This window comes from Herpailurus yagouaroundi, unplaced genomic scaffold (genome assembly GCF_014898765.1).
Source record: "Herpailurus yagouaroundi ecotype Mexico unplaced genomic scaffold, PumYag 188, whole genome shotgun sequence".
In the NCBI taxonomy this organism is placed as follows: domain Eukaryota; kingdom Metazoa; phylum Chordata; class Mammalia; order Carnivora; family Felidae; genus Herpailurus; species Herpailurus yagouaroundi.
In genome coordinates, this window is record NW_024412419.1 from 881,785 (window position 1) to 894,200 (window position 12,416).

The 12,416-nt window shown below is 58.1% G+C and overlaps 1 protein-coding gene across 1 annotated transcript in view; it reads left to right on the top strand.

Annotated features, from left to right (window-relative positions):
- Nucleotides 1–632: 632 nt before the first annotated feature.
- Nucleotides 633–12,416, top strand: part of TPO (thyroid peroxidase) — a 45,135-nt gene continuing 33,351 nt past the window's right edge. The window contains 2 exon segments of the mRNA XM_040495952.1: nt 633–1,266; nt 6,501–6,585. Of these exon segments, the coding sequence (XP_040351886.1) occupies nt 1,137–1,266; nt 6,501–6,585 (215 nt within the window). The 5' untranslated portion in view covers nt 633–1,136.

The following is a 12,416-nucleotide window of genomic DNA, read 5'->3' on the forward strand; positions in this document are numbered from 1 at the left end:
AGGGAGCCCAGGACTCTCCTTCTGAAGAGGGCCCCCTTTTCCTTCCTCTACCAGGACTCTGATCATCCCAGACCGTCAGGGTCTCTGTCGTGTTGATCTTGACATTCTCCTGCTGCAACCTCCTGACACACTGACCTCCAGGTCACCTTGCCTGATGGCTTCAGACTTCAGTCTTGGCCCTCCTGGAGAAGCCACGGGCCTGCTTGAGTAGGTCCTAAAGAGAGAAGAAAGGAGAAAGAAGATGGTGTTCACATAGTAGGAACCTGAGAGACTTCCATGGGAAACAGAGTGTACGTCTCCATTAAAACACCCAGAACAAAGGTCATGACGGTGGTGTTCTCATCAGCGGGAGAGAACTGCTGTGGACACATGCTGGGCTGAGCACGTTCGTGCCGAGATGGGCAGCCTGGGAGGAGGCCAAGTGCCGAAACCCTTCCTCCCTCACCTTCCAAAGGGAGCGGCGTGCACACAGGTCAGGTGCCTGTTCGGGCAGATCCGCCCGCGGACGGGGGGGGGGGGGGCTGCCTCCTGCACGGATCCCCCCTTGGATGGGGTGGGGGGCCCCATCTCCTGCACGGGGACTCCTTGTTCACCCCACCCTGGGAGAGGCGCCCGTTCACCTTCCAGATGGAAGTAATGGCCCGCACCTGCCAGGCCTCAGCAGCCCACCGGACCACACGAAGGCAGGCGGCCTCTGAAGGTCAAGGAGAGAGAGGAGAGAGGGGGATGCCAGCGTCATGAGGGGCTGATTGTAGCAGGCTTCTTCTTTCTCTACACGCGCACGCTCTTTGCCTTTCTTCCTGGCTCGGGGCCAGGGGCTCAGCCGCATGGGGGCCTGAAGGAGGGAACGAACGCTTGTTTCTGACGGCGCAGGAGCCTGGCGCAAACCCGAGGGCACAGGGGCCGCTGCGGCTCCCGACACTCGAGTGGGCACTGGAGCGCGAGAGGGTTTATAGGGCGGCAGCCGCGGCCCCGGGGAGCCAGAGCGTTAGTCTGGGAGGCAAGTCAGAGTCAGGGCTTCAGACCCAAGCTTGTGGGGCTCTGTCGCCGGCGTGGAGACTAGTCAGTGAGCCGTCAGACGCCAGAGGCTCCGGTAACAAGTTGCCCAAAGAGCAGCTCTCGTGGGCGTTGCCCCGATGGCGTGCGTGCTCTCCATCGATTCTGCCATTAGAATGAGGGTGCTCGCGGTCCTGGGCGTGGCGCTGCTGGTGGCCTGCTCACACCGCCTCCTCCCCTTCATCCGGACCGGCCAGGACCTCCTCTGGGGTGAGTGACAGATGAAATACGGTCTCTTGACCTGAAGTTACCGTCCACAGTCACCGGGACAGGAAGCGTCACGGGGGACTTGGCACTCAGCCGGGGCCCCTGGGCTGTTCCGTTCGTGGGCTTTCCCCAGAAGGGGACAGTGATTCTGGACGGTAGAAGGGTTAAAATACAATTATGTCCAAGGAGTAACTCGTGTCCTCTGATTCACGAGGAGACTCTCCATTTTATCTGCTCATATATGCGAAAAAAGTTTTCTTTGGGAGAAATTGCTTGTTTCTTTGCTATGAGATCACTTTTCATTAAGTAAATCTTATGATGTGTTTTCTGGATCGGGATGTTACAGTGTCAAACCCGGTTGAGAAAGGGATGGGGTGGTTAAAGTGATCACAGCTCAAATTCTGCTTTTGTTTGGCTGAAAAAGAGTAAAAAAGAAGGCACTAAACTCCTTGAAGGGAATCTTCCCCAACACAATGTTGGGGGGCACCTGGTGGGTGCTCCCTGGCTGCTGACCTCAGGACTCAGACCTCCCCCAGCAGGCCCTGGCCTCCCCCAGCCTGGCTGGACTCACTGCTCCCCCCGGGCCCCCCCCCCCCCCCCCCCCCCCCCCCCCCCCCCCCCCCGCCCCAGGGTGGAGGGCCCTCCTGCTGCCGGTCCACACTCCACGTCCTGCTGGGAGCTCCCATTTTCTCACTTTCCAGGATCAGGGGGCTCCGTGACCATACTGCAGGTTGCACCAAAACCCTCCACAGACTCCTTTGCCCCCTACAAACATGCCCCCACCCCAGGAGGCAGGAAGCGGGGAAAAGATCCATCACAGTTACGGCCCACGGTGCTGCGCTTGGGGCACTGAATGCACGGGGTCTGGACGGGACCAGGAAAAATAAAACGGACTCACATGTTCAAGCACCTCAAGAGGAAAGTAGTCCCACCGCGGCCTCAGTGAGTCACGACGCAGCCCAGTGCCCGCCTGTGACGATGCCCAGCAAGTATCTCGTGGATTAACTAATCTGTCCTTTTATTTTGTGTTTATCAAGGCCCTCGTTCCGTAAAACCATGGTAACAAGAGTTAGAAGTCACATGGCTAAGCAGACAAAATTGTTACGCATGAGGGACGTTCAACAGAATGTAAATACATACGTGCACCCCATTTTTAGTTCTAGAAACCACGTGTTTAAGTATAAGGACACGTGGTTTCTGCAGCTTTGGAACAGCAATTTTATTATCACTTCCCCATCCTGAGAGTTTGATTTTCTTTGTGCTTAAAGTTTGAATAAATATATAGATAATGCACAATGCAGCGTCTGGTCAGAACGCTGTACTTTGGAGATTAATCTATGGTCAGTCGGAATATTTTGAAGCTGGCTTATTAATTGTTTACTTTACAAATTACTTGCTTACAAAATATTTCTCTCGTAATGCACCAGTTTTACATTCTTTAATGTGAGAGATTATTTTCTACAGCTGACAAAACCTGACAGCTTTGAAACAAGGTCATTATTCGCTCTAACTTTCTTTGAAATATTTTTATCGGTCACATTTCACCAGAGCCGATGTAAATGATGATACAGCTCTACTTTTGTGTGAACCTGAGCTCCTACCGCAGGACTCGGGGCTTCGCTGAGCTGGCTGCCTGGATGTAGAGCTGCCTGGGGGCTCTGTGCTGGGCACCTCTCCTTGGCGTGTGCACGTCTGGTCACCACCCAGGAGGGCCCCAGAGGCCTGTGTCCAGTCACGACCCAGTCGCGGCCCAGGAGGGCCCCAGAGGCCTGTGTCCAGTCAAGACCCAGTCGCAGCCCAGGAGGGCCCCAGAGGTCTATGTCCAGTGTCCAGTCACAACCCAGAGGCCTGTGTCCAGTGTCCAGTCGCGGCCCAGAGGCCTGTCCAGTCACGACTCAGCCACGGCCCAGGAGGGCCCCAGAGGCCTGTGTCCAGTCATGACCCAGTCGCGGACCAGGAGGGCCCCAGAGGTCTATGTCCAGTGTCCAGTCACAACCCAGAGGTCTGTGTCCAGTCAAGACCCAGTTGCGGCTCAGGAGGGCCCCAGAGGCCTGTGTCCAGTCAAGACCCAGTCGCAGCCCAGGAGGGCCCCAGAGGCCTGTGTCCAGTCAAGACCCGGTCGTGGCCCAGGAGGGCCCCAGAGGCCTGTGTCCAGTCAAGACCCAGTCGCGGTCCAGGAGGGCCCCAGAGGTCTATGTCCAGTGTCCAATCACAACCCAGAGGCCTGTGTCCAGTCAAGACCCAGTTGCGGCCCAGGAGGGCCCCAGGGGCCTGTGTCCAGTCACGACCCGGTAGCAGCCCAGGAGGGCCCCAGAGGCCTGTGTCCAGTCAAGACCCAGTTGCGGCTCAGGAGGGCCCCAGAGGCCTGTGTCCAGTCAAGACCCAGTCGCGGCCCAGGAGGGCCCCAGAGGTCTATGTCCAGTGTCCAGTCACAACCCAGAGGCCTGTGTCCAGTGTCCAGTCGCGGCCCAGAGGCCTGTCCAGTCACGACCCAGCCACGGCCCAGGAGGGCCCCAGAGACCCGAGGTGCAGCTGTATCCAGGCTCACTGTCTCCCCGGGTCTTTCTGTGGAAGCCCCCCCACCCCCTCCACTGGACGGGAGTCTGGCTGATAAACACTCATGGCACACGTAGATCTGGACAGACACACTGCAGGTCAGCCTGTGACCTGTACAGTTTGAGAGACAGAAGTGAGGCCGTGGGCACCCTTGAGTCTGGACCCAGAGTAGGGTCCCAGGAGGGCTCAGCCCAGGGAGGAACAAAGTGGCACACTTTGGCAATCTCTACTGATGCAGGGGGATTTCGTTTTTGTCAAAAATACATGCACGGCCATGTGGGTCTAAGGAACAGGGTGAGTCCCTTCTGCACACCCTGCCTGGGGTTCCTGGCAGAAGTCACCGTACCCATCGGCACGCAGAGGGGGTGCGTTTCCATCATTCCTGCAAAGTCGAGACTTACACACCTCGTCTTTACGGCCCGTGTTCAGACAAGTCACGACAGCAACAGCAGACGAGATCAGGGTGCATAGGGAGGCAGAGAGCTGCCTGCAGGTTGGGAGATCCGGGAATCAGCACACATGCTTAAAAAGGAAAAGTGCGCAAACTTTATTCCTGCTGATTGGGTTTCAGCACCAGGGCTCAGTAACGTGAGGACACAAACTCAGAGATAAGAACAGAACCAAGTCCTCAGAGTCAGTCGACAGTGACACGCGGGGCCCTCACGGTTTATGGCTTCAGAGAAGGAAGACTCGACATTCTTGTCTGACCTTTTTCTTTAAATGAGCACTCTTTGGAAATGGCTGGACCTTCTTCCTGAAGGACTCCCCATGCTCCAGCTCTCCTGCGTGAGATGATTGTGTCCTGAAGAGAACTTTCCGGGGGGATGTACACCCCCTGGGAGCTGTGACTGTCCTTAGAAGGCTGGCGTCTCCAGATCAGACGCCCCACGGAACTCTCTAGAATTCAGCTTTCGGATCTGAAAAGCAGAAGGCAGGTTCGAAGTCTCCAGGTCTGTGATGCTGGCTGAGCCCTTGTTTGCGTCCCCAGGGAGAATGCCTGAGCTCCCCGGCCTGGGGGTCACAGCCGCACCTGCCCCACAGTGCACTCCCCCAGACCCTTGCGGAGGGGCCACCCAGCACATAGGCTAATCGCTTCTCCCAGAACCCCAGGGATGATCTACATGGAGTTTCGCCTTCTTATGTCATATTCAGAATAGACAGGGCCGGAGTGGAGGAGCAGTGGAGAGGCTGTGTGGAAGGCGCCCGTGCTGGGGTCTCCACGCTTGAAACCCTGTCGGACACCCCGGCGGGTGGTGGGAATCTGCTGGGGTCTCTGCCTTCAGGAACTTGCCGTCTCCAGACCCACAGATACTCCTGACTATGGACACATTTATTTGTTCCTGCAAGGGAATCATTAGTTACATTTTAGGACAGAGGCCACCTGCCTGGCATACTCACCACTTTGTTTCCTGGGATATGCTGGGCTACGTCATTCCAAATACAGACAGTTACCTTTCGAAAAGTAGTTTTATTCCTGGGGCGCCTGGTGGCTCGGTGGGTTAAGTGTCCAACTCTCGATTTTGGCTCAGGTCATGATCCCAGGGTCGTGAGATCAAGCCCCTCATCAGGCTCTGTGTTGAGAGCAGACTCCGCTCGGTATTCTCTCCCTCTCCCTCTGCCCCTCCCCTGCTCATTCGCGCTCTCTCAAAATAAATAAACATTAAAGAAATAAAAATAGTTTTATTCCTATAAGGTGTGTAATGTTTGAAAACATTCTGATATTCCATTTATTCTTACAAATAAATGCATTTCTTTTGATGAAGTGTTGATTGTGTGAAGATACGTTAGTAACAGAAGCTCCTTGTGTGTGTCACTGGAAGGAGCCTGCTACGTGATCATGTGGAACCTCACGTTTTAACTGGATTGGAGTCATAAATGACTCTCTCACTCTGCTGGGGATGCTGTAACAAAATGGCGCCAGCTGGGTGCCTTACAAACAAGAGCCATTTACTTCCGGCGGCTCCGGAGGCCCAAGTCCCAGATGAACAAGCGACTTGGTGTCTGGTGAGACGGTTGGCTCAGCACCTGGCTGTGTCCTCGCGGGGACGGGCCCTGTGTGGTCCCTTACAAGGGCCCCAGTCCCAACTCAGGGGCTCCACCTCGTGACCTAATCACTTCCCAAAGCCCCTCTGTCCTCACACGGTCACGCTGCGGGTTAGCCTTCAGTGTACGAATTTTGAGGGGACATGAGCATTTAGACCATAGGACTTGTTAAACATTTTGAACATAAAATAAAATAAAATAAAGTGGAAGTCTTGTCATCGGAAACAGCTGGTATATTTAAGTATTTTATCTTTTGTGAAACGCACCACTTAAAATAGGAAGATATTAGGAACTCACCACATCACCGATTAGGTAAAAAAGTACTCAGTGTTTTCGGAATCGGCAGTGGTGTCTGGACAAGAGAGAAAGAAGGGTGGCCAGACCGACCTTGGAGGAGGTGAGGGGGTATGGGCCCGCTTGCCCCTGGCGCTCTGCTCCACGGCAGCTCTGCAGGGGGAGCTGGTGCCCGATTTGCGATGTGCGAACGGGGCCCCACAGGGTGACCTAGCCAGGACCCCACATTCGGGCCCAGGAGCCGCGAGCTTGTCGCCGCCTCCCGTGGACTTGGTGGAGAAACTGAAGGTGGCAGAGGGTGGCTGACCTCGAATGTGGTTCACCGTGGGGTGTGTCGTCCACAGGGAAGGGCCGAGACTCTGCTGTGACCCGCGCTGTGGAAGAGAGCAGGCGCATGGTGGACGAGGCCATCTACCACACCATGAAAAGGTGGGCTTTCCGGAGGGGGCGGGAGGGGAGCCGCCAGGTCGCCGGGAGAGGGCACGGGTCTGCCGGGTTAATTTTCACCACCGGCCCAGCGTCTCCACACCTCAGGGAGACGTTGCCTGTGCAAATCCACTTTCCCGGTTTCTCGGGCAAGAGCTGGAAAGACCCATAATCAGCGTCAGATTCTTCCTCCAGCACGTGGAGAAGCACAGTGACGTCCCCGGGACTCAGCGCTGCGGTCCTCACAGTCCTGGGGGCCGGGGGCTTCTCCCTGAGGGGTGAGACTCAGCCTTTGGGGAGCAGGAGGCGGGGGAGCTGGAGACCGGGGCCTGGGAGGGGCTGGCAAAGACGCGCATTCGGTGCTGGATTAAGTCCACCCATCACTCTGGTTTAAGTAGTTAAGAAACACCTCGATTTTAAATATATAATTGACATCAACATCAAAGACATCGTGGTCTCAAACATTAGATGTTCATAAAACACAAAACAACTAAAAAGCAGGTTTCGAGGTTGACTCGTAATTATATAAACTGTCAAAATACAGAATGTCACGAGGCACAGTTGATACATTTCCAAATATCTGCTTTTCCAGCCAGAAAAGTCCCCTGCTGTCCGTATTGACAGTAAACTAATTTTTACCTCTCTTCTAAAACCTTGAGTCAAAGGGGGAAGAAAGAGAAAGCCCACTCCCCCTGCACTCCTCCTCTGGCGGCGTGTCTGAAACCGCGACCGCGCCTGTGGGAATGGCCGTCAGTGGCCCAGCCAGACCCTGCTTGGAAACTGGCGGAGGCAACAGATCCCGCTCAAGTCAGCGTCTGCAGCCTAAAGAGGCCGTGACGACCCCCTTGGGATGTTTTACTGGAAAGATCTGCTTTTTGGGAACTCTCAAATAATGCTTTATTTGCCTACGCAAGCAGTGTGTCCTGAGGGGCTATGCTCTCCCTACTTAGCAAGGCCAGCCCCGTGCCGCTAGGGTTAGGAAGATGAATATCATCTCACGTCCACACTCCTTCTGGGGAGACACACACTTAATTCAGGGATGGGCGCACTACTGATCATCAAAAAAGTATCGTGGTCGATTAGCGATAAAGAATCAGCTTTGGAGGAACCGAGACGGGGGCAGGTGCAGGGCGACCTGGGGCGGAGCAAGCACTGGGTGCGGGCGGAGAGACAAGCCTCATTCTGGAGGGGGTGGTGCTGGGTGGTTGGTGCCCCTGAACTCATGCCCTTTGGGCTGGGGTGCACAGACCTGCCCCCAGCGGCCTCGCGGCTCCACTGTGGCCCCAACACTCCTGCCCTCCATTCACAAGCCTCTTCAGGCTAGAAATGCCAACATTTCCCCCCTGACGTGTATTGTTTCTCAATTAGGGTTAATGAACTAAGGAGCCGTTAATTTGCTATTTGCTTACTAAGCACAGAATGAATTATTGCATTTCAATAACTAATTAAGTTTCAACAAAAATCCCCCAATAATTGCGTGGTCGCTTAATTATTTATTATTTATGAAACGATAACATATAAAACCTAAGTTGCCTAAATAAGGTAATTTCTCAGCATATTTTATCCTGATCCTTGAAGAGCTTCTAAAGTACTCAGGCTAAGCCCGTGGTTCATGTGCCATGTGAGCTCTGCCTCTTCTGTGAATTCTTCTAAAGCGAGAAGAATCCAGCTGTGGGGTCCACGGTGGTCACCGGAAGGATCACATGCCTTTAATGTCCTCATTCCACAAAGTGCACAAGCCCAGTGACTGGGGTGCGAGGGTCACCCTGGCCGCCAGGGGGTCGTCTTGTGGACCAGGGCGTGGCCTTGGCCCTGCTCATCCCGAAGCAGAGAGAGAGGGACACTCAGGGAAGCAGACAGACAGACAGACGGAGGGCAGAGAAGGCAGAGGAGAAAGATCCAGAGCGGGAAGGACAGTAAAGAGAGTCAAGGAAGGAAGGAAGGTCCCATGAACTGACCAAGGGGTCCCCTTGCCCAGGGCTAGGACCCCACCATCTCAGGTCTGTTACCACATGTGTTCTGGGCTGTGGCCCCACATACTCGGGGTTATGACCCCATGGACTCAAGGCTATGACCCTGCCTCCAGGGCTGGTTGACACATGGGTGCGGATCTTAGGGCTGGAGCCCACCAGTTGGGGACTGTCACCTGTGTACTGAAGGCTATGACCTCCCATAGCCTGTGACCCCACGTGCTCTGGCCGTGACCCCATGTATTCTGGCTGTGACCCCACATACTCAGGGCTGTGACCCTTCATGCTCTAGCTATGACCCCCGTGCTCTGGCTGTGACCGTCTTCTGGCTGTGATCCCCCTGCTCTGGCTGTGACCCCCCCATGCTCTGGCTGTGACCCCCGTGCTTGGGCTGTGATCCCCCCGTACTCTGTCTGTGACCCCGTGCTCTGGCTGTGACCCCTGTGTTCTGGTTGTGAACCCCCCCCATGCTCTGGCTGTGATCTCCGTGCTTGGGCTGTGATCCCCCTGTGCTCTGGCTGTGATCCCCGTGCTCAGGCTGTGATCCCCCGTGCTCTGACTGTGAACCCCCCCATGCTCTGGCTGTGATCCCCGTGCTCGGGCTGTGATCCCCCCGTGCTCTGTCTGTGACCCCGTGCTCTGGCTGTGACCCCTGTGTTCTGGCTGTGAACCCCCCATGCTCTGGCTGTGATCTCTGTGCTTGGGCTGTGATCCCCCTGTGCTCTGGCTGTGATCTCCATGCTCGGGCTGTGATCCCCCCGTGCTCGGGCTGTGAGCCCAGATGGCTGGGGCCAAGGTGCTGCTGGGAAACGGCCCAGGTGAGCGATGGGATGGTGAGCAGACAGGTGAGCCCAGAGGCGCATGTCAGGGAGAACCTCGGCCGCCCCCCGACCCCCGCCCCCTGAGCCTCCCAGGGAGGGTCCCGAATGCCCCCAGCACCCAATGACTTGCCTTTAAGGGCTTATGACCGTTCCCTGGCGCTCCCAGGATGCGCTCCCAGGGCCCGCGTGCTCGCGGTGGGGAGCAAGTCCTCCTGTCTGTGACACTTCAGCAGCAGGGGACCCGTGGTGCCGGGAGGCGCTGGGTCCAGGAACGTGGACCCGAGGACCCCAACGCTCGTATTAGTGTAAATGGCACGATGCTGGGGCTCACGTCCCCGGGCGCTAAATCCTCCCAGGTTGGCCTTCGGGCCACTTCCGACACTCAGTTTGCCTGGAGAAGGTGCGCCCCGGGCGGCACGGCCTGGTCTGCGGTGTCCCTGGAGCCCATCCGCTGCGGACGCTGTGGCCTTTCCGGCTCCATGGGGGAGGCTGAGGGAGCTTCTGACGCTCCGGGGGAACCAGGGCGACACTGGGAACCGGGATCCGACGCACGGCTGATGCTGAGCCCGTGAGAGCTCCCCAGATCTGAGCTCAAAATCAGGCATGTTTTGCTGCGAATAGAGGGTAGGTGTGCCGCCTCTTCATACTTACTGCCTTACTCACCTCTAGAGCTGAGGCCGTCAACCTGCAGCCGTGGTCCGGGTGTGCACTGTGACGTGCGTGAGCGGCCCCCGCGACCTCACGGGGTGGCTACGGAGCGGAGGTGACAGGAGTGGAGGCGCCTCCACGGGGAGCAGCCCAGGCGCCCAGAGGGACACACGCCCGCAGGACAACTCGTGGTTGCCACCAGCCTGTCGTGGGCCCGGAACGGCCAGGCCCGCACGCAGGGTAGCCAGCTGGAGCCGGGGCCTCGCAGGGAACAGAGAATCCCCCCGGGGGGAGGGGGTCAGCAGGCAGACCCTGGTCACGGGAGTGGGCAGCACAGGCTGGCCTGGTGCCTTGGGGGCTGGAGAAGCAGTCCACACCGGAGGCCGCACAGCCGGGTGACGTGCGTCCCCGAGGAGATCTCTGAGGACCGCCCGTCCATGGGAAGCACAAGAGGGCCTGCCGCCAGCCAGGGCAGGTCTGTGCGGGGCACGGGAGCCTGGCTGCACGAGGCTGGGGCCCAGGGGGCAGGGGCTGGTGTCCGGTCCTCGCTCCAAGCCGGGCCAGCCGGGTCTGGACGTGAGAACGTGTCTTGTCAACCTCACCAGAAGGGCTCCAAGGGCTTTATCTCAGCTCTGTTGGTGAGCGCTGGGATCCCGTCACACACGTGTGCGTGTGTGCATATGTGTGTGTACTGTGCTGGGCTCTGGGCTCCCGTCACACGCGTGTGCATGTGTGCATATGTGTGGCATGCGTCCGTACTCTCTCAGTGAAAGCCCACTTCTGGGAATCTGCGCATGCTCCCCCAGGCCAGCCCGGAAAGGAGCCACACCTTTGTCAGGGGTGAGGGCGTGTGTGTGCTGTGTGGACGCAGTCTGGTCCCGGGATTCCACACGAGAAGACTTACATGGGGATCGGGGCTGGAACAGCGCGGCCAGGGGGTCAGCCACAAGCACAGAGCAGCGTGTTAAAGTGCACTCTCCCCGTGAGCGGGCAGGTGCCCCAAGCGGGGACAGACCCAGGCTGGTGGGGGGCTGGATGCTGCTGGGTCCCAGGCTGAGGGGCGCTGTTGGGTCCCAGCAGATGGGGTGGTCTCAACGGAGGTGACTCAATCGTTCGGGGGACCCCTCCCATAGGATGGGAGGCGGTGTGACCGGTGTAAGCTCCCGTGGGGTGCAGCTGCCTGCGTGGGCCCCTTCCACAAGCAGACGGTGGGCACAGCCCTTTCCTCAGGTGGCCTCTCCAGGCCCGCCCGCGCTGGAGGCCGCCTCCCCACCGCGGGCTGTGCTGGCGGTGTCTGTGACCTTGGAAGCCCGTGCTCCGGGCTGTGGCCTGGCCTGGCTGCCGGGGGTTTGCCCCTAGAAGGTTCTGCTCACCTGTTTGCTCAGAAAGGCAGTTAAGAGGCCCCTCTGCCTTTGTTCCGGACAGTTCTCCAAGGTCGCCCGCAGAGCGGCTAAGCCCTGGGAGAAACACCGCCTCCCCGCACAAGCAGGAAAGCTTCGATCCCGTGGACGTAACAGGCAGGGCTCCTGAGGGGGGCAGGGAGCCCATGTGGAGTGGGGTTCCCGGCCGAGGCTGCGAGGCCACCGCACCGCACGGGCCGCCATCCTCCCCGGGCGTCTGGGAGCAGTGGGGTGCTCGCCCCGAGGCCCATGCAGACACTGCCCCAAACCCCAGGGCTCAGTACAGCACTCGTGAGTCGGCAGACGGTCCTGTGCTTACAAGCCTGGCACGGCCCTCGCTGCACCAGAGCCCAGGAGCCTGCGGGACGAAGTCCTTCTGCTCCAGGAAACCTCTGTCCTCACCGTCCCGGCTCGTTCCCGGCTCACGTCCCCTGGTGGGCCTTCCTCTCTCTTCAGGCGGTGACGTTGGGTCCCTGAGCACTTCTCCTTGGCCGTCCTCACTCTGACTTCGTCCTCCCCTCGCAAGGACCTGGGGGGCACATGGCCCATGGGACAATCCAGGGAAACAACATCATCTTAGCATCGGCTGACCAGCAAGGCAGATTCTACCTGCAACCCAGTCCCCTTTGCTATGCGGCCAGGCGTGTTCACAGGCTCTGAGGACTGGGGTGTGGACATCTTTGGAGGGCCCTTCTCCTGTCCACACAGAGTCTCAGGGGGACCCAGAAAGCCTGGCACTGATACCATTGTGGCTGGGGGCTCGTGGCTGGGCCAGGGTCCCTTCTCTGGGGCCAGAGTCCCATGTTTGCAGCTTGGTCCGGTGTCCACAACTGGGGTCCTATCTGGGGCCAAAGTCCCCTGTCTGAGGCCAGGTTCCTGTGTCTGGGTCCAGGGTCCCCTGTCTGGAGCCAGGGTCCCCTGTCTGGGGCTGGGAGTCTTGTTTCTGGGGTCAGGGTCCCCTGTCTGGGGCTGGGGTTCCTGTGTCTGGGGCCAGG